Source organism: Dicentrarchus labrax, unplaced genomic scaffold (genome assembly GCF_905237075.1).
Source record: "Dicentrarchus labrax unplaced genomic scaffold, dlabrax2021, whole genome shotgun sequence".
In the NCBI taxonomy this organism is placed as follows: Eukaryota; Metazoa; Chordata; class Actinopteri; family Moronidae; genus Dicentrarchus; species Dicentrarchus labrax.
The window spans coordinates 31,773,496-31,796,372 of NW_026136721.1; the positions used below are offsets into that span (position 1 = coordinate 31,773,496).

Below are 22,877 nucleotides of genomic sequence, written 5' to 3' on the forward strand. Positions count from 1 at the left end.
AGCTAATATCATGGTCTGATCCAGGTAGGTAGGTGTCCACTACACTACAACACCTACTGGGTAATTATATGCAAATATAAAACAAACATCTATAGTTTTTACACTTTATTTAACAGTTAATATGGAAGTATTGCCATCAGGATAACTTAAATGTAATAAGTATTCATATGCAGATTTTGCTCCAAGGTAGAAATGTGTTATGTAAATTCTCATAAGCTTATTAGTCAAAACATACACAGTTTTATATTTTTAGACACCCCACAGTGTGTATATATATTTTATATGTTGCCTATAATGAATCTAAGATATCAGTGCAGTCATACAGTGTGCATCAGGGGAAAAAAAACATTCACATTTAATCTATAAAAACAATATTTATCTGTGAATCCTTGTAGGAATCAGATTTAAAATGAGGTGAGGATACTGTTGAGACCGTGAAAGCAGGGCAGTGTTTCAGGGATGTGAGCAGACAGTCGTTATGGGCTCTATTTGACAGCTCGGATTGTTTCTTTCTGCCCCTCTTATCTGGCAACCCCCTCAACACTAGCCTGCCTCCTTCTCCAGCTAGCGCCTCATGCTAACTGTAGTAGTGCATCGCTGCTGGTACAAAACACCCCAGATACCTGTCCGTGCGTGCACAGTGGCGATGCTGAGACTCTTGGGTGTGAGTTGAGAGCCAACTGGATGATTTGAAGCCACCATGAATGAGGTGAGTTGTGGTAAATGTGCACAGAAAGGCCTGAGGTGTGTGTGTAAACATGGCTAGTTAGCTGTTAGCCTGCTGTCCAATAACAAAGTGTAAGTTTTGACTGACTGCTGCAGAGTGAGAGGGGTTAAAACATCAGGTTGTCTGGTATTCCAGTAAAGGTACCAATATCACACTGTAATAATACTCTGTTACAAGTCAAAGTGCTGTATTGAAAATGTTGCTTTTAAGTAAAAGTATGGAAGTATAATGAGGAAAATGTACTTAATGTATACAAATAAAATGAGTCAATGCAGAAAAAATAATATATTATATAATTAGAATATTATTACTCATGCATTAATGTAATAGCAGGATTTTACTGTTGTAGTTGGTTGAGATGGAGCTATTTTTAAACTGTTTCATACAGGACACCAACTTTGCAGTAATGGTATTTAAGTACCAATATCACACTATAAAAGTCCTGTATTTAAAATGTTTCTTTAAGTAAAAGTATTTAACTACCGATATATTCAGGAAAATGTACTTAATGTATAAAAAGTAAAAGTAGTCAATGTCCCTGCGACTGTTATACTATGATATATTATATAATTAGATTATTATTACTTATGCATTAATATAATAACAGGATTTTACTGTTGTAGTTGGTTAAGGTGGAGCTGTTTTTAAACAACACCACCAAATTATTTTTAAAAAATTATTTTCTAAATATTGAAAAGGAAAAGCAGCAAATCCTCAACTTTGAGAAGCTGCAACAATGAAATATTTGTCTTTTCTTTATGAAAAATGACTTTATTACCGTATTATAGAAGTTGACTAATTGATTAATCGACGCATTGTGTCAGCTGTACTTGTATATTCTATTGGGTAGTTAAATCTGTTATGTATTTCATACTTTATAAGCTCTTCTTATGTTTTACATGCCAAAACCTTAATTTGTTTGAAAGTTTCAGTTTCAATGAAGTAAAAATTTCCCTCTGACAGAGCGGAGTAGAAATAGAAAGTGGCAGAAAAAGAAAAGAACTAAATACAGTACTCGAGTAAATGTACTTAGTTTGCTAAAATCAAAAATAGTAGGGAGGTTCCTAAAAATAACTGTAGAGGAAACAGAGTCAGTGTTCATTTGGAATTTACATTTACACACTGAACTTGTAGTTTAACCTCTCAAGAGCACAGAGAGACAGTTTGTCTGGAGTTAATCGTACAGTTCAAACATTAATAAATCAATAAATAGTTCCAGTGCCTGGAGGTAAGGTAAGGTAATTATATGTACTGTCCATTGTTGTCTTGGGTTGTACAGAATTCCTGCCACGTTCCAGAAAATGTTGTACTACTGGTATGTGTTTATTTATCTTGTTTAAATGCCGTTGCTGGTTTCACCCACATCACACACAATCCGTGGCTCTGGAGGTGGCTCGCTTACTGCAGATGCCATGCAGGTTGTTATCAGTGTTATTAATTACACCTGTGCTTTCATGTAAAAACATTCAAGTTGAAAATAAAAGTTTCAGTTGTTCATCATTACATTGGCCGTCATTATTTTACAAAAGCTCCTGCTCTAGTTTCTAGATTTAAAAAGAATACAGCAATTGTTTAAGGTCTGGGTGTCTTTCAGGACCCCATTTGTGTCCCAGTATTTATTAATAACTGACTTTAAGTTGATCAGTGCACCTTTAATTGCATGTTGGCAGATGTAGCTGCTGTTATGTGTCCTGGTTCTGCCCCTAGGTAGTTTTATCTCTGCTTGGTGTACCTCCAATAGCAGGACCCCTCTCATGCATCCCAGGTTTCAAATCACCTCAAACTACCTCTTTGCAGTGCATGGGTGTAGTGAATATAATGAGTTGTTGAGCTCTATGCCCCATGGCAGGAAGCTTAATTTTGTCCTTGTGACCACAGGTGGTCAGAAACATAGTTGTGCAGTAATCTTGTCCCTGATTTATGTTCTGAAATACCTGACCAGTAGTTAATGTCAGCTCCCATTACCCCTTGATTAACTGTAACAGGGCTAAAATCTGTGAAAATCTTTTCTATTGTATTATTCATCACACCTGACCTCCTCTGAACTCCTCTCATTAGTATAAGATTTCAAATAAGACTGAGCAGTTTGCGCCCCCTGGTGGTAACTGGAGATTGTTGTAGAAAGATGTTTTTATCTATATAGTACTGGGCTTACTGGTGACCACACATTGACCTCCCTACAATAAGGTTAACTGATCTGGTTATCTGTTTATACCAGTCAGATGTAAGTAATTAAATACTCTGGAGGGCTGAGATCATTTATCTGGTATTCCAATACTTCAAAATTAGATGAATACATTGAATTATTAAATTAAAGGAATTCCAATAATCTAAATGTTGTTTATGTTACTAAAGTACTAAATGTTTTTTTATAATGCGATGTTAATTCATGTCATCAATTTGTTATGTCACCAAAAAACACACATTTGTCGCTCTATCCTTCAGACTCGAGATGTGGAAAAGGAAACCACACCAAAAACAAAAAATTAATTGGGGGAAAAAAAGTAGAAACTTCAGTAGTTGTAGTTGCAGTAGCAGAAATGCAATATGGGTAAACACAACAACAACATTATGGAAATAACAAATACTATCTTCGAGGCTAAAACTGTCTAAGGAATGCTTAACATAAAATTATGGACTTGAGTGGTTTGAATTGTAAGTTTTTTTTTTTAATTTAATTTATTTTTTACTCACTAATTACTAGTAATTTAACTTTCTTCCTTGTAGGAGTCTGATTCCAGCTGCGTCAAGCACGGTCCTGCCTGTAATGGAGTTGACTGTGGTCCTATGCATGGAGATCAGAGTGTAACTAAGACTAAACATGAGATAGCTTCATCACAATTAATAACTGAGAATCGCAGTCAGTCAGGGCTGGTAGAAGACTGGAGGAGAGGTGCTGTATAAACTTGAGAAAGTTTGAATATTGTACTGTAATTAATTCTATCCGGTTTTTCTTTCCTCTAGAAGAAGTAAAACTTTGTTTTAAAGACAAGAATAATCACACTGCTGCAGAAGAACCCCGGGAGACTGACAACGACAGGAAACATTTCTGTCAAATATGTAGAAATGTTTACAGAACTCAAAGTCATTGGTGCCAACACACAAAGAAAAACCACGGAGGAGTCAAGCCTTTCAAATGTATCTATTGTAGGAAGAGGTTTACCTTTCGAAACCCTCTGATTGTTCACCTGCGAACCCACAGTAAAGAGAAACCTTACTTCTGCCCTGTGTGTGGCGTGAACTTTCCTCTGATGAGCCATGTAAAGTCACATATGAAAACACACGCTGTTATGACGACTGTAGATGAAGACGATGCAGTTGGTGGTTTGATCACTGCTGATGGAGAAGAGGAACTGGATCCTGGCAAATCTAGTAAGTGGAAGTAGTTTTGTGAATGAATGAATTGTCATTGTCATTGAATTGGTTCACTCCTCCTTTAATAGAGGTGTGAGTGGTGAGGCTGCTCCTGTTAAATGACGAAAAGAATGTCATTCACTTTCTATTTCAGTCTGAAAACGAAATGTCTCTTTATTTTTTTAGATGTCATTCCTAATGTGCATCAAACTGATGATCAACAATTGGACAGAAGCATGGACCGGTGCTACTGCCATGTGTGTGGTAATAAATTATCATACAGCAGAACTCTACAACCACACCAGAGGACTCACCATGGAACTAAACCTCATCGATGCTCCCAGTGTGGGACAGGATTGAATTTCCCGAACAGACTGAAAAGACACCTTTTAATCCACTCCAAAGAGAAACCTTTCTCCTGTCCGGTCTGTGGCAAGAGATTCTCCCGCAAGGACAGGCTGAAGAAACACCTCAGCCTACATGGATGTTCATCTGAAGTCAAGGAAACTGCGGAGACTTTGGGTGGAGTGGAGACGACCGGTATTCAGATCAGCTCAGATTCATTACATTTGGAGGGGAATTCTGTTGGTAAGTTGATTCGGGAAAAGAAAAACATGGTGTCTTAGCATCAGGCCTGAAAGTGTGTCATAAACGTTCTCAGACTTCTTAGAATATAAAATGCAGTAGTTTATGAAAATAACTTTTTGTCATATTTGCTCAAACTCTGATTATATCCTGACTGTAGTACATGAGACGTGTGAAAAAATCTAGTTACACCGGCTCTTCCTCGTGTACGTAATGGTATTCTGCATCAGTCCATTGCACCTGAACGAAAACAACCAATCAGAGCCAAGAAACAGTTGTGTTTTCAGTCTCAACATGAGATGTGGGAATTACACTCAACAATCAGCCTATGATACCAATAATCCTTCCTGATTGTCCCATGTACTACTGTCAGGATATATTGTCAGTAAATATGACAAAAAAGTATTTTCTATGTTATAATAGTTTTTCAGTCAGTCACCAAAAACAACATCACATTTTTCTAACTTACCACTAGTGGTATTGAGCCATGCAAGTTTTATTTGCTGAGGTTTTAAGATTTGTTTCACAACCTCAGCATAATAAAGGTCGATGTAATTTTGTTTGTGTGACTCAAAGCAAAAAAACCCCAAAACATCTGAAAAACCCAGCACAGTGTGTCCTTCCCAGAAGACAATGTGCTGGTTATTTAGGAAAGATCAAAGCACTGAACAGTTTTCATAGGGTCTGTTTCTCTGGAAGAAAGTTGTTCCACTGAAAACACATGGCAGTGAGGTCTCTGCATTCTCCAGATTAACAGCCACACTGGGATAGAGATAGAGATGGTGTTAATATTTTTGGATGAAAATTGACAATGTTCTGAGCACCAGTAATTATCTCTGTTTTGGGAAGGAGGTTAAAATTCCAGAGGTTGATTTCTCAACAAATTAAACCAAAATGAAATGCATAGCTAAAAACACAAATGGAGGAAATGAAAAATTATGTTTTTTGTGATTTTGGTGAATTGACCCTTTAAGTCCAAAGTTAAAATAAAAAAACACAGTATATTAATACCTAAACTTGCACCTGTGCACCTACCAGCTTCTGTTTCATACATGCAGGTAAGGCCCCTGATGTTACATTACCCGATGACACACACACGGCTACGCCCGCCACTCCTGAACATAACCGTTCTCTGAAAACGACACCCAGGAAACGTCGGAAGAAAACTGAGGCTGAGGAGCTCTTCAGCTGCCCAGAATGCAGCAAGGATTTCCAGAGCGTATACGCCAGAGACCGCCATCAGAGAGAGAAACATGGCAAACGGCCACTTCACAAGTGCTGCGACTGCGGACAGACATTTAAAGTTAACCGAAGCTTGATAGTCCACCGACGGATATACCATCCAGCACCTGCAGTGGCTGCGGTGCCTGAAGAAGAGCAAAGGGCTCCAAAGACTTATGTTTGTTCAACATGTGGGAAGCAGTTTCCCTCTAGTGCCTCCCTGAAAAGGCACCTTATTATTCACTCAGGGAAGAAACCATACAAGTGCACTTTGTGTGGGAGAGGTTTCACGCAGATTGGAAACCTCAAAACGCACCAGAAGGTTCATAAAGGTGAGATCACTGAGGTCTACAGTGTTTGCCCTTTTAATTTTAAGACTTTCTGTGATTGTCTCTCTTTTTATCTGGCAGTTTTCCAATATTCTAGGTTTTTAGATTCTACCGTATAATTGGAAATAAGTCAGCAAATACACATCAAAGTGTAGCAGTATTCAAACTTAAAGGTTGGGTCTCGTACCCAACAACCTGGGAATGAGACTCCATGATGAATGACTAACCCCATCTTTAATACTTCTTTAATTAGTTACTACAAATGTTCTTAGACATTCAAATATTTTGCCTTCTCCAATTAACTTAATTAAGATAAAAATATCCACACGGCACCTCGAGATAAATGTTTTAAATGTGCATTAACAGACAGTTTTTTGTCCATTGAGTACATTATAAAGTTGTTATGGCTAATGAGTTAGAAAACAGTTCCCAGTTAAACATGTAGCGAACACAGAGCAACATTAGAATTTATTTGGAATCATGTTCACGTTGCCATCTGGTAAAAATGTATGTCCAGTATTCACTCTACTTTTAGCTCTGATTTTCATCTCCACCAACTCCTGAAAAAAAAATAGCAGCTAAATGGTCCAATGTAAAAAGATTTGATCTCAACTATGTTCACCTGCTACTGGCTAACTTTGTCTGCCGGTCATGTGGTGCTGGGTAGGTATTGTTTATCTTAGCTTTTTTTTTAAAACAGCTGCCTGATTAGTAGGGATGCACCAACAATTTGGTCAATGGGTGATGCTGATATTTTAATTTTGTTATTTATTCAGCCTTTTGTGCGAGGGTCAGCATCTCTGCCTTGCTGCAGCTCAATCTATTTCTCTTCTCATCCAAGATTTGAGACGCAGAGCTGAACAGTCGCTCACTGTCTGTGCTGCTGCGTGGAGCACATAGGGATATGTGTGCAATTTGTACCAGTGTTGGAATACAGAGGTCATTATTTTTCCAATATCTGAAAAAACTGAGTTGACACAACAGATAAACATTGGCCAGTCATATCTGTGAATGTCATCTCATTTCCTGATACACCGATGTCAGTCAACAAGATAAATATCGGTGTTAGGATAATAAATCAATGGATGCCTACTGATTAGACCTTGACCTAACGTAACCTTGATGACGGTGAGAGTGACCCAGACCAGTAAAGTTGTCTTAAAACCAAAACAACAAGCTTAAAATAGCTAAAACCCTCTGCATATCTGAGGGGAACTGCAGAGTAATATTAACATATTGATGATTGCAGCTTTAAGAATGTATGAACTTTATGCTGTTTGTCTTCCAATAGGGAAAATAACCAACATGGCAGCGTTAGACAGAAGTTTACCTCAGTCTGAAGAAGCTCAATCATCAGTGGAAATCTGCTTCTGTCATTTGTGTTGGACACAATTTTCAGAGAAACAACTATTAGAAGAACACTTGAAACAAGTCCACGAATCAAAGAAACCATTTTCCTGCACACAGTGTGGCAAAAGATTCATGTACATCCAGAAATTAAACGACCACGAAGCTTGGCACGACGGTCTGAAGCCCTACCAGTGCTCACAGTGTGATAAAGGTTTCCAGACCTCAAAGGGACTCGAGAACCACATGCGAGATCACACAGGAGAGAAACCTTTCCTGTGCATTGTATGTGGAAAAAGGTTTAAACAGGAATCTACTCTGAGAGCACACTATGTGACGCACACAGGAGAGAGGCCTCACCTCTGCTCCATCTGTGGTAAACGGTATGCAAGAGCCGAAGAGCTTAAAGTTCACCTCAGAGTTCACACAGGGGAGAAGCCGTACCAATGTGACAAATGTGGGATGAGTTTCTACTACAGGCAAGGCTTCAATAACCATAAGAAGACTCACAGTGCCAAACCCATCGGGCCCACCAGGCAGCTGGGCAGACCCAGACTGCTGGGGAGCACCAGGAAGTCAAGCAGGCCCAAGAAGGTCTCACAGAGAGCTCCGCCTGATTCAGATGGAGAGGATCTGACCTGGGAGCCTCCTGACCTCGGTGGGTGTGTTGATTGACTGAGTTAATCAAATCAGAGCCTGTGTGGGTAAAACACACTATATCATCCATTACCAGTTCTTTTAAAGTTCTTTTAAACGTCATTAATAAATCTATCCAGCTTAACAGTATATCATTTTACTAGATAAGCTGTGTCTCACGTGGAATCTATAATGCAAGGGCTTCCTCCAAATCCTGTTTTACATTTTGTTTTTCACTTGTTAAAAAGACTGTAGACTGCGAAGCACTAACTATTTATATAAATATAATAGAGATTTTCTTTATTTTTCTGCTCCACACGTTACAGGTAATCCGTGTTACACAACACCTCTTAAAATTAGAGGTGGAAAAGTACACCCATTCTTTACTCAAGTAGAAGTACAGATATTTCTGAAAAAGACTCTGGTAAAAGTAAAAGTACTGACTGAAGTAAAAGTGAAAAAGTAAAGGCTCTGAAATACTATATATTTATATATATATATGTATAAAAGTAAAAAGTAATCTCTTGGTTTCTCTGGAGGACATTTCTACCAGCTGTTTCTGTGCCAAACTAACTGAAACTTTAAACAGTTGAGTCTCCCTCTGTTGTCTGTTCTGTCATGTGTGATTTGCACCAGTTTTGATGTTGAAGATGTACAATGATGCAAAAAAAATCTGTCAATCAGTAATTCCCCACAAGTGCATTCAAACTACTAAGTATTGAGCTTTGAAAATGTAATTATTAGAAAATAATGATATATTTGTGTAAAAATGTAGGAGGTAAAAGTAAAAGGTCAAAAAAATAAACTATACTCAAGAAATATTGAGACTACTATTATATCTCGAAACCAATCAGAACAGCTGGATTATGTAAAACAAACGTTTTTATTCCAAAATGGAACTCATCATTTGTTATAGAAATTAAAATAAATGTATCTTTAATTGTGTCTCAGCTATAGTTGTATAAAAGCTGTACAGTTGTGTTATTTTGACTGTTAACATGTTTACTCAAGATCATCTCTCTAAGTTGTAAATGAGTTGCAGCAGTAACAAAACATGTTTAGTAAGTCATGAACTTTGAACTCTCTATTTGTTATGTCACTTGACCAATAGCTGTTACACAATGAATATGAGTCATTTGTTTATACAGGAAATAGGCCCCACCATCACCTTGGCAACCAAGAAAACCATGCTGCAGAGAACCGCAGTCAGGTGAGAGAAACTGAATCATATAGATGTTAGTTAATGGCCTGGAAACATCCCTCACATTCATTGTTGCTTTATATATTTTACAGACAACTCCGTGGAACTGTGGTCATTATACAGCATTCAACCTCTGGGACCAAAACCCAGATACATCCAACTGGAGAGCAGCAGAGGGCCACCAGGCTTACAGTGCTCCAGCAGGAGCAAGCGTTGGTTTCAGTGCCCTGCTCAGGGGCACAGCGGTAAGTGATGCTAAATAATTCCTGACTTGTTAATGTGAGAAAGTGACTGAATTTGTGTGAAGTTGCTATATAATTGTCCATAGTACCCAACAGCAGCATTCTCAGGTTTGATTATGCCTCACATTTATATAATTTTCATTACATAAGATAGTTCGAGACGGATTGCATCTTTTGTTACCTTTAAATGTTCAGTACCTTTTGAGATTAGTTTAAAGAACCAGTGTGAAAGATTAAATGGCATCTAGTGGTGAAGTTGCAGATTGTATTGAGGTTTTTTTTTATCTACAGATGGTAGAGTCCTCCTTGCCATGTTTCTAGAGTAGCCCAGAAGGGACAAACCAAACACTGGCTGTAGATAGGGCTGTTCACATTTTTGCATGTTTCACGGTCACTGTAGTTTCTCCCTCACGGTTGGAAAGGGAGAGTGAAAAGAGTGAGTTGCAGTCTACAACTACACCACTAGATGACACTAAATTCTACACAATTAACCTTTTAAATAAAGAGATGGCAACTGCATTTTGCTTTTGATTTTGTGACACATGTTGATCATTTAAACCTTTCATGATCACAGGATCAAGAGCACTTTAAAGAGAGCTGTCCAGCGAAGCAGCCCTCCTGGCCCTCTGAGACTTCCTCTGTATCACCACCCTCTGAGCTCCAGCTCACCCCACCCCTCCCACACAACACCACATCAAAGAAAATAGACCCGAGAAAGCCGAGTAGAGCGGTGACTCACCATGAAGAACACAGACCTGAAACAGAGGAGCAGAGTCGCAGAGCAGCACCTACAGGTGAGTTTGAACTTGTGTTTTCTGTGAACACATATAAATCTTACAGATGTGTAAGAATTATTGTCTTTACTGTTGTTCAAATTCTACCACTTGGAGTCATTGGCATGACATAAAATATGCTGTTTGAGCTTTAAAGTAAAGAAAGGAATCCACAGTCCATCGAGAAAGATACTTCCATTCACAGACAGTAAGCCTGGAACAAAACACAGAAACATAACGTATTTGCCTCAGGAGTTGATGGAGATGAAAACAGAGCTAAATGGAGAGTGAATATTACATTACTTACATTCCTCGAGTAAAAGCTAAAAATACTCTGTATTTGCTAGAGGTTAAAATATTATTATCTTCTCATATTAACTTTATGAGAAGATAATATGTTAATGTTGTTAATGCTTTCCCCCTATTACTGGAGCTGCTCGCTAAAGGTTTCTTAGAAAACGTGACCATATGTTCTCTACCTTATGTTTTTTTTTTTTTTTTTTCAAAAGAAACTTTAAGACGGTCGGAACCTGAACACAGCAGCTCCCATGAACAGCTTCAGGAAAAGCCTAAACAAGACCAAGGGCCTCGCAGATTCAAGAAGAACTACGACTGTCCGACCTGTGGAAGAGTTTTCTCTCACAACACCGCTCTGCAGCGACACCTTGTGATTCACTCGGGGAAAAGACCTTTCAAGTGCTTCATATGTGGAAGAGGATTCACTCAGAGTGGAAACCTCAAAACACACATGAAGGTTCACAGAGGTCAGTGGAAACAAGAAGCTCCTTGGTCTTTAAGGAAGTTACTTTTATTTTTTAAATAAGAAAGCTCTGCTTATGTGTTTTTCAATTAAATCTTCTGAACTGGTCATATTACCTTAATAACTTGTAGGTTTTTTCTCTGATTAAATGACAGATCTGAGCTTCCACTACAGTGGCCTTATGCTAAAAAGTCTTCTTTTTTATTTATGTGTAGAAATTATTATTGATTAATATTGTGGAACTTATGCCCTAAAAGCCCTTAAAAGTGGCACAGCAAAATTCATGGTTGTGCCTACGAGAAATATTTGGTCATAGAAACTTAGTGACTTCTCTCACGGCTAGTTGATGAACAACTGTAGCTGGTGAGCTAGCCACTAATATGCTAGCTAGCCAGTAGCAGCTCTGCAAGTGAGTCGCCTAAGGGACAGATGTATTTATTGATATAAATTTGTTCCATTTTATTTTTATTTAATGAGGCAGTCTCATTGATTTTACGATCTGTTTTCCAAGAGAGACCAGAGAACAAGAACAGTCAACAAACAGAAACAACACAGCTACACAATAAACAAGATAGATAGAGATAGATAGAGTTAACAGTTACAAGATTCATAGAAAACAGTTTGCAGATCTTTCCATTTAAAAATAAACGTTTGAAACCAGTTCTGCCAACACTGATGCGTACATTAGGGGATATCTAAGGTTTACTCTTTACTCTTAGTCTACTTACTGGGTCTTTAAAAGAGGTGGTTTAATAAAAGTGATGATACAACACAGCCTAAAGGCAAAACAGTGTGTGGATTTACAGTCAGTTCACTCAGTACAGTAATTCCATTGATTATGAATTGATTCCGCAGCACATTTTTTTTCAACGCAGGTGTGACCATGCCTTAACAATGCAAAGCTGTCTGAAAATAAATGTCTTTATTTTCCTTACAGGAGAGTTACCAAATTGGACATTAGTTCAAGAGAAGAGTCCCCTTAAAGAATCTCCTGTAACGGTTCATGTATGTGGAGAGTGTGGAATGGATTTCCCTCAGAAACAACAGCTGGAGGAACATCGCCAGAGTCACAAAAAACCTTACGCGTGTCCCGACTGTGGCAAGACTTTCAAAAACGAATATTATTTTAAAATACATAAGCGCGTTCACTCGGGAGATTCACCTTTCCTGTGTTCAGAGTGCGGGAAGAGCTGCGTCACAGCAGATTCGCTCAAAAAACACGAGCTGACGCACACTGGAGAAAAGAATTTCCACTGCGATCAGTGTGGCAAGGCGTTCTCACAATCTTCCCACCTCAACGTGCACCTCAAGACTCACACCGGAGAGCGGCCTCACCTCTGCTCAATCTGCGGTAAAAGTTACTCCAAAGCATGTGACCTGAAAGTTCACCTGCGAGTTCACACTGGAGAGAAACCGTATACTTGTGAGAAATGCGGCAAGTGCTTCTATTACTCTCAAGGTTATCGAGCGCATTTGAAGATTCACGACAAGAAGCCAAAACCTCCAACAAAACCGCTGGGGAGACCAAAACAACAGCTGTTACTGGTAAATAATCAATAATGTCGTTGGGGAATTCACAAGTCTGAGAATGTATAGAGAGTAAAAGTAAATATATTACGGTTTGCTCCTCTGTTACTATGTGAAATAAAATATCTTTATTACTATCTATATTCAATATGATAGTAATTGCATGTATTATACGGTGTACAGTCAGCTCCATTATTACATACTTGTATTGGACTACAGTATTTAAGAAAATAAATCATTATATTGTGAATATTTGTTCATTTGTTTCTGTGTGTTTCTTTTTCTTACAAAGGAAAAAACTGTAAAAGTATAAAAGTACTTTGAAATATATTTCAAACACAACATCTAATTACTTCATAGGTGCCTTTTATTTAGGCTAGAACATAAACAGCTTAATGCATTGGACAGTGTTCCCACGCGTCCTGGAAAACCTGGAAATTCAGAGACTAGTTTTCCAGTTATAAAAACGCCTGGAAATTGATTAAAATGAACAAATATCCTGGAAATGATCTATGTTGTCCTAGATATTTTTTATTTCATTTTCTCACTCAGATTGTCTCCGTCACCCTAGGTTAGAGTCAAATCACCAGAGATGCTGCAGAACAATTGGCTGTGAGAACAGTGGAAAGTGAGCTAATGCAGAGTCTCATAAATATTAACCACATGCCTATAATGAACCTGAGACACTTCATCATGGGCCCTGCATCATTAAAAATGGACGAATAAAACTGGAAAAAAATGTGTTGTGCTGTCCTGTATTGTCAATAAATAACTCCTGGAAAATGCTTTCTTAAAAATAGTGGGAACCCTGATTCGGATTCATACAGCAGGATAATGTTAATGTCACTTCTACCAGTGTTGGAAATGTATTTCTGTACCCAAATTATGGCTCTCAAACTATCAAAAGATTGTGAAAATCTGAAATATAATATTTGAAAACATTAATTTAGTAAAACTACAGTAACAACAATAGTAGAATTGTATTCATTCATTAATAATAATACCGAGAACACGAAAATGCTTTATTTCATCATGTTGATGGCCACGTAAAATCGGTCCGCTCTAATTTCTTTATAGAAGATATTTTGCATTGTCATAGCAGGAAAAAACAGGTGGATGTAATAACATTAATTTTGGCTCTGTTCCAGCAATGACTGTAATGTAATGCAACTGATTGTAATGTACTGATGTATTTAGTTACTGTAACTAAGAGTGTCGGTTGTGAAAAATATCTCTCATTTTTATTATAATTTTTAATTATAGTCTTTGAACATTATCCATCACTGCTCAGAAGCTTATCTCAGTAAGCAGAGTAGCCCAGATGATTTTTATTCCTCAACCATGTCCTCCGGTTCCTCCAGGCTGATCCTGAGGTTTCTCCCAGTGTGATCAGCCTCAGAGTGTCCTACCAGTCCAACATGCCTGGAAAACCTTCAGGGCGACCATCAAAAAGTTTGAAACTTTCCTGTTTCTTTATCCAAAGAAGATTTTGTTTTCCTTTTTCTATTTCCCCATTAAATGATGGTCTTTTAAGCAATGCATGGCAGTTATATTTATAAAGCATGTTTCATACACAACGGTAGATTCAATACAGTTAAATGATAAAAACAGCACAGTTCAAAATTAAAAAAAAAAAAGAAATAGAAATATATCTAAAAGTAAGATCAAAAATAAGATAAAACAATAAAAATGAAAGTACAACATTGGCTTTTACTCTATAATAATCTAAAATAATATATGAACACACACACACTTGTTATTTTTTATAGCAATGGGTAAATATAGCTGACGTGAATAGCCAAGATATTTTTTATATTCTAAGAATAAGTGGTTGCTGAGTAGTTTAATTCGTGTGAGCATTATTATATTCGACATGTGTGCGTGTTTTGCAAAACAGCTGCAGAAAACCCACAACACAAGAAGTTCTAGTAGCCGTGCTTTTATTTTGACGTTTAAAAAAAACCCAACCGGAAGTTCCGACACTACTGTAAGTGGCTAGCAGCTAAAGCTAGAAAGGTTACCACCAGCTCCAAACGCTTATTTCAACTTAACTCATGACTTAGTTGGCCTTAATTTGACACATTGCTTCAACACAACGAGCACGAAAATGAGAGAGAAGTAAGAGCTATTGCCAAGTTTCAATAAACTTCTATCGAGCGACTACTTTTTCTTTTTTTTTTCTTTTTGTACCTGAGGGAGAAACCTATGCTGAGGTTGGTCAAAATGTCTATTGTCTGTCGTTAAACGTTAGCTAGCTGAGTTAGCGACTGTTACACCAACAGAGAGGAGTAAGGGGGGGAGAGAGGGTTGACACACATGCAGCATTATTAACATCTCTCTTTTAATTCACGTTGGACTTTTACGTCTGTGAATCTACCGCGAGTGTTATTTGTTATTGTTGGGTTAGCGGCTGTAGCTTCAATCGTGAGCCATCAGCAGCAGAGCTAGTGAACGCCATGTCGGTGGTTAGACCCGACTCCGGCTCATAACAGTTTTCTGAGAGGTGGTCGTTTGACCGAAAGGGCTGGTCGCCGACTCACGACTCCAGACTCAAGACGTGTGTCTCATTCAGAGGTCAAACCGCGGGTTTGTCTGCGCTGCAGCGTGCGTGTGCTCCTGGTGTAATCGATAGCATGACTCCGTAGATACCAACAGGTCAGTCAATTAGGTTGCTGCATAACTTAAATGGTAATTAATGGTGAAGAAAAGAGCCCCCCCCCCCAATAACCAAGCTAATGCTACTGAGCTAACTGGGGCTACTCAGTGCAGATGCACGATTTCCTCGAGTGCTTCCCTGGAAAGCACAGGGATTGTTTTGACACTATATAACAGCACCATGATCAATAATGCTGCACCTGAATAGCTTCTTGGTTTAAAAAAAAAACAACAACAAACAACTACATGATTGTAATGACAGCTCCTTTTTTTTAAGGTAGACTGTCCATCAGGCCCAGCCAGGTGGTTCAAGCACACTGTCACAACAAAGCATTCACCCTGCTGAAGTGTCCTTGAGCAGGACAATGGATGTCTGCCAGGGTGGAGGGGTGCTGCTGTGTAGCTGATCCTCCCTGTGGAGGGGGTGGGGGGTGAGATCCGGTGCTGGAGGTTGAAAATCTAAAGCTGAACCAGAACGGAATAAATAAAAAATGACAGTCACAGTTATCGAATGAATCCTTTTGGGGTTATTTACATAACTGATCACAGCACTATGAGATAAAGCACAACTGGATCTAAATATAGTAATCAAATATATTGTGCTGCTATCTGAAAACAATAGTATGATTCATCCATGTCACCACCCCAAGTATGTCACATATGTTTGAAAGCATGCTGCAAGCTTTTAATCCTAATTACAAGAATAATTATTTCTTATATCTTTGATATATGAACAAACAATTAAAGAAAAGAGAAATTGTATCTTTTAGGCTGTCAGATTTGACCATTAAAGCGTGCTTGATTTATGCTCGTAACATTGGATATAATGGTTAGTATCAGCCTGTATTATCTGTGACTGTCGTTGATATATACATTATTTAGCTTACTGCAAATAATACACGTCTTTTGACTCTAGACTTTATCAGTTGGGTCACTTTCTGCAGAAGATTAATTTATCTTTGTAGTGATTTGCCATTTTGTAAATAACCTCTCAATTTTCCTTCAGAAGCTAAGAAACAAAATCTAAAACATAATGGCTGAAATGATTCAGTTGGTTTGTTTGAAATCACTGTCTGTCTACAAGCTGGTGTTTTTGTGGACCACACATCCAATGATAGATTAGTGTTAATGTACTAATAGTCCAAAGAGTCAGCATCATCAGCGGTTGCTCAGTTGTCTGCCAAATACTTTATTTATCCCTTGGTTAGTTAATTGTGAAGCTTTTGTCCGTGTAAGGCTGTTTATATTCAGTCACTTGCTATTAATTGTAAGTTAAATGTCTGTTTTCTGACTCCTGATTGTTCCCCTCTACCAGGTTGTATATTTGAGAGATGGGCTCCGAAAACCCAGAGGACTTTGGACCAGCTGTGATCCTCGCTGAAGATGATCAGCAAGAAATCGGAGGCCTGATCAACTCTGATGGAGAAGAAGTGGATTTCTCAGATCTCAGTGAGAAAATATATTGTAACCAGCAAAGTATAAAGAATAGGACCACAGTTACGTTGTAATGCAATCCAGTATAACAGGCGTGTAAGAAATACTAACGTTGTGAAACTTTTTTAGTTGTTGACACTGAGTTTTTATAGTTGGTGGTGGTGCTCTGACTGCATACTGAAATTACATTGCCAATACATTAGAAATACATCACAACATAGTACAGGCTCAAAACTTGCCATAGAATTGATTAAATGCATGGGATGTTTGTTGCATGGTTATCATACAGGTAATTTGCATTTTTCTTTTTAACCCCTGTAACATCTGGATGCTATTGTCTGTAAATTTGATTAGTAAACAAACAAATACAGTATGCTAATTTCCCTTCAGAGCAAGCCCTACTAATATCTACTGTAGAGGTCATGGATGAAAGAATATCTTGACACAGAGAGGCATAGTTAGATTCTAAATGATAAGTGAATTTATTTTAATGGTTAAGATTAAAAAGACATTTACTCTGGGCTACTTCTATAGTGCAGTATTTATTATATATAATAATTATACAAAGTTGGCATAGACATCCACCTTTATGCATTCCCAGCAAAGTTTGACGTGTCTGTCTTAGATTAGGATGCATGAAGGTACTTGAATGCATCGTGTCTGAAAGCTTGCATACAGAGCACAGATGCAGTGAGCCCATTTTTCCCAAAAAGATTTGAACAGTATATAGGACTACATGTCTGAACACCATCAGCATCACTGTTTGTTGTGCTCAGTGATTAGCCGTTTTAAAAAGGTTTCTTCCACCTTTTTGTTCTCCTAATTAAAATGCTTTCTTATCTTTCTGTTCACACAGGAGAGAGTGCCATCCCTGGCATTGTACCTGCAGAGGTTCCCTCAAAGACATTTGATCAAAGCGAGAATGAAAAACCACCGTCTCTTCACAGCTGCTCGGTGTGCGGGAAAGACTTCCCTTACGCCTCTAAACTTCAGCGCCACTTACGCACTCACTCAGGAGAGAGGCCTTTCCCCTGCTCGATGTGTGAGAAGAGATTTCCCGAAAAGGGGCTGCTCATGATCCATGAAAGGGTCCATACTGGGGAAAAGCCATTCCCTTGCACTTTCTGTGAGAAACGATTTGCTAGTCAGGGTGAGCTCAGGCTGCACCGACGGACACACACTGGCGAGAGGCCGTATCACTGCTCCATCTGTCTTAAGAGCTTTTCCCGACACTGGCATCTGAAAACTCACTTAGAGGCAATGCACTCTGAGGTTGTCGCTGGCTTTACTAGGAAGAAGTTTCCGTGTTCGGACTGTGACAAGAGCTGTAACTCTGCAGCTGAGCTCAGAGATCATCAGAGGACTCACACCGGAGAGAGGCCCTACCAGTGCTCTTTCTGTGACAAAAGGTTTGCCTTGTCGGGTACACTTGTGAGACACGAGCGTCTCCACACTGGCATTACGCCCTATCACTGCTCCGACTGTGGGAAGACATTTGCCCAGCAGTGGACTCTGACAACACACATGCGGACTCACACGGGAGAAAAACCATATAGCTGCACGCAGTGCGACAAGTCTTTTGTAGCTCCGGGAGAGCTTCGGAGGCACACCAGGATTCACACAGGAGAAAAGCCGTACACCTGTGCGGACTGTGGGAGGCACTTCTCACTGGCAGGAACTCTCAGAAACCACAAAAGATCATGTACACAGAACAAGAATGGATCAGCCACAGGTGTCATCTCAGACCCAGTTCAAGCTGCAGTCGGTGAAACATCCCAGCAGGACCTGAACAACAGTATGAGCTCAGAGGTAGTGACAACACGCAGCAATTTAAGTAAAATCTGTGTTTTCTTATGGTAGTATTTTCAGTTTCTCCTACATTAATACATATTGTTCTTTATAACCCACTAATTCATTGTTGCCTCCATTTGTTCCTATGCAACTGTTTTTATAGGTGTCTGACAGTCAGAGTTTGCCCAGTGCAGTTGAGCCCCATTCCTCAGAGAGTCTTAACTGTGACAAAGCAGCTCAGTGTGAAAGTAATCTGAGAGAACCAGAAGACCGTCGGGAGGACGTCACTCCCTGTCCGCATATGAATGTCATAGTGAAAGAGGAGGAAGAAGAGGAACCTTTGTGTGGTACATAAAAATGAGATTTCCAGATTTTCTTGTTATATTCTAATGGAGCATAAATGCCTTTGATGATGATTTCGATATTGATGTGTTTTTCTTTTTTCTTTCAACTTCTCCAGTAGAAGAATCTCCTGACCAGGTGTCTGGTAGTGAGGACTGTACCACACCAGAGGAAACTGAAGAGCAGCAGCAGGAAAGCAACACAGAAATTAGGATTACAGTAAAGGAGGAAGAAGAACTTGTCAACAGTAAGCAAAATACTGCACAGTAAAGGGGCAGATCACTGTGAAATGTAGTTTTTACCAGGAACATGGACCTAGTGCTATTAAAAAAAAAATGGATTAGGTTTAAAAATTTCCTGAACTAACTTTTTTTCCCCTCTCATTTATTCCTGTTATTGATTTTACTGACCTATCGCCTCCCCGCAGCTGTTATTTTACAAGACACAAATTACAGCATTCTTTTTATTCACTTTTATTGTTTCACCCTCCAGTGTTTCTATGGTGTGCAGCTTTACTCTCTACTGCAGTTGGCACTACCTAAAGCCGGGCAGACACTGTATGAATTACCACAGATTTTAAGCCCCAAATCAGATCGAATAGAATTGGGACAACTTTCATGCCAGGTTATTGTTTGAGGGGGGATGTTGGGCCGGCGGTCTTGCAGTTTGAGCAGTTCCACAATTTTTCCTCTTCCACCGCGGCTGCTGTCAAAAGATTGGTTATAAGCAGTAGTAGCTTACACGTTGTAGCTAAAGCTGTAATCTTGACTGCTGTGATATAAGTCTGAACATAGTTGCAAAACAAGACAGTTAAATTACCTTTCCTTATTTTTTGTCAACATTGAGGACACCGTTGACTTGTTTGAATAAACTTAATTGGAATTGTCAATGGACAAAACAGACCAGGGGGTCCATGCTTTTGTTCAGTGGGAGTGTCGTGGCGGATACTAATACAGCACTTTTATCCAATTATAATTGTATCCATACAACTTGTAACTTACCAGTGATAGCAGTGAGCAGGGTGCTGGCAAAGGGAGCAATTTGGGGACAAAGACACTGACAGCAGGAGCTGGGGATCGAACTGATAACCCTGTGATTAGTGGACAACCCGCTATACCTCCTGAGCCACCCAACCAATTAATCTGTACAGCATGAGCATAAAAGCTGGAGGATCTGTCCGTACAGAAAGGACAATTGAAACTCTCAGTGTGAGTTAACATAACATAGAAGATGCATAAAAACACACAATGTCTGCCCAGCTTTACACACCTAAAGGTTTAATTAGCAGGCTTCTCATTTTTAGCCAGTTTCACTGACAGACTTCATTAACTGTAGCTAATATAATGTGAATGCTCTGAGTTGGCCAAACAGCAAAATCTTTAGCTTTTGTCTGGTTAATATGCTCTCTTAATGTGCTCTTTTTTTTTTTTTTTGTACCTTGTTTGTCTCACAACCAAAGGTGGTTTCTTGGAGAAAGAACCATCACTCTCTATTATTTTGACATTTGAAATGATAGAAAGTGGACTGTCTTTTTTCAGTTCACTCCGACTGACTGTTTGGTGTCTCTGACTGACTGGTTTGAAAATGAGAACCCTGCACTTATGGTTAGTGTTGATTTTGTGTTTCTTCTTAAGGCTCCTTTAGAATTTCATTAGTTTTATAGAATTTCCTCTGATTAATTTAAACATAACATTTCCTTTAGGAGATTCCTTTAGGGACTGATTAGCAGACTGTGTAACGTTGTACTGCTTCTTCTTTGATAAGTCCATTTAAATTCAGTGGAATACTCCTAGGATGAAAAGCCAGCATTTTACCTTTTCACTTTCTTCTAGTGTCAGGACTATGCTTCGAAGTGGACACTTGTACCCATAGAGATATCTTATCAAGAAGTGTGTAAAATGAATATTACTGCTGTGGACATTTTTTAAGTTTGGACAGGTGCCGGTCCATAGCAGGGTGAAACATTTTGTGCTGCTCTAAACATAAATTCATATGTGCTTCGCTCCTTGACTGGAAGATAATGCTTACATATCATACAAGTTGATCATCGTATAATTTGTTTTTATCCACTTTCAATGTTATATCATGTTGGATTCCATAGTGAGCAGTGTCTTAACAAGCAGAGAGGTTAATATCACTTATTTTCTGTCTTCTGTGTTACTAAATGGTGCCTTTTAACTTGTCTCTTATGTTTCCACAGTGTCTGAAGAAGATCCTGATCAAGTCGGCGACAGTGAAAAAGAGAGTCCTCCAGCCTCACCAGTGCAGGATCCCTTTAACGACAGTCTGACAAAGAGCTCCTACTGCTGCGGGCTCTGTGGAAGAGACTGTCACAAGATGTCTGCTCTTCAGATTCACATGCGAATCCACTCGGGAGAGAAACCTTACCAATGCAGTCTGTGTGGGAAGCAGTTCACGCAGAAAGGTCAACTCAAAGGTCACCAGAAAGTCCACACGGGAGAGAAACCATTCTCCTGCCCGGACTGCGGGAAGAGTTTTGCCCACTCGGGGGCCATGAACAGACACCGGCTCACGCACACAGGAGAGAGGCCCTACCACTGCTCTGTGTGCGACAGGAGCTTCAACCAGTCCGGCCGCTTGAGGGAACATGAGAAAATCCACTTTGGGGAGAAGTTTGACTGTCCAGAGTGTGAAAAGAGTTTTACGCGAGCTTCAAGCCTCAAGAACCATTTCAGGCTTCACACAGGCGAGAGACCGTACGGCTGCGACATCTGCGGGAGGGGCTTCAGCCGCTCACAAAGCCTGAGGCTCCACAGAAGGAAACACGAGCAGATACAGACTGAGGAGGAGTCGGCATTCGGTGTGAAGAACGATGATTTATCACAGAGCGACGATAACTCTCCGATTAATATGTGTATAACAGACAAAAATGACTGATAATGTATTTATATAAACCATAGAGATATGTACCAGTAGTAGTATTACAATACAAGATTTTAGGCAGTAAAACATGGATTATAAGAGGGGAAAGTAAAGGACTACCTCTGTGAATAGACCTTCATTAAACCTTTACGTGGTGGTTTACAAGAAAGTATTAAAGCTAAAATATTTAACTCCCACAAATTAATAGACAGACACATGTCAGGTGATGTTCAGCAACTGACAACACAGTTTCAGACAAAATGACCAAACAAATATTTACTACAAACACTACTTTGGTAAAAAAAAAGTCTTGGAAAACTGCTAACATGATAAATTTAGATGTCATATTTATTCGCGTTTATCACTCTTACCTATGTTAGTTGCATTGAAGTATCACACTCACGTTAGTATTTATGGTAGTACAAATGACTCATTGAAGGTCTGTGATTTCACTTTTTCCATGCAGTATTTGTCATTCAAACTAATTGTGTATGTGGAAATTGGATTGAAGAATAATTATGTTTTTGTATCCGACGTTACGAGGGCCAATGAGCAGTCTAGGAATCAGGTGAAACTGGAATTCATTCTTTAGGTATGAGCTACTGAAATGTCAGAAATATGTATGCAGTAATGAAGCAATGGGATTATGATATGCATCAGGTATTTTTTTTTTTTTTTTTGCCAAAACCATTTTGCCTTAGTGGTGATTATGTTTTTATCTCTGTTTTGTACAGAAGTTATTCAACAACCAAATCATGAATTGGGTTCACCTGGTTTAGACAACTCTCAAAGGCCAAGTAACCATTGTGAATAAAGGCATCGTCCTCTAAGGCTGATACAAAAGCCAAGTCATGAAGCCATGTAGATGGTAAATATTGCCCAGTGCTGCCTCTGTCTAATTGTATGAGACATGTTATACTGAACAATAAAAGTAAAAGTACTAAACACTGTTTTGTTTGGGGATTTCTGACTGCGGAGGTTAATGTACGAGAGGTACAAATATATGTACAAAGGTCATTTAAGATGTTTCGTATAAAGGCATCAACTGTTGACACTGGAAAGATCTCTGA

The 22,877-nt window shown here is 38.9% G+C and overlaps 1 protein-coding gene across 1 annotated transcript; it reads left to right on the forward strand.

Moving 5' to 3' along the window:
- Positions 1–541: 541 nt before the first annotated feature.
- Positions 542–22,752, forward strand: LOC127355274 (zinc finger protein Xfin). The gene is made up of 15 exons (XM_051385989.1): positions 542–709; positions 3,692–4,099; positions 4,268–4,669; positions 5,725–6,219; positions 7,508–8,221; positions 9,348–9,409; positions 9,493–9,645; positions 10,217–10,436; positions 10,925–11,179; positions 12,113–12,732; positions 14,064–14,154; positions 17,648–18,600; positions 18,746–18,929; positions 19,043–19,171; positions 21,125–22,752. Exons 2-15 carry the CDS (start codon positions 3,979–3,981, stop codon positions 21,820–21,822), a joined length of 5,097 nt encoding a protein of 1,698 aa, XP_051241949.1. The 5' UTR covers positions 542–709; positions 3,692–3,978; the 3' UTR covers positions 21,823–22,752.
- Positions 22,753–22,877: the final 125 nt, after the last annotated feature.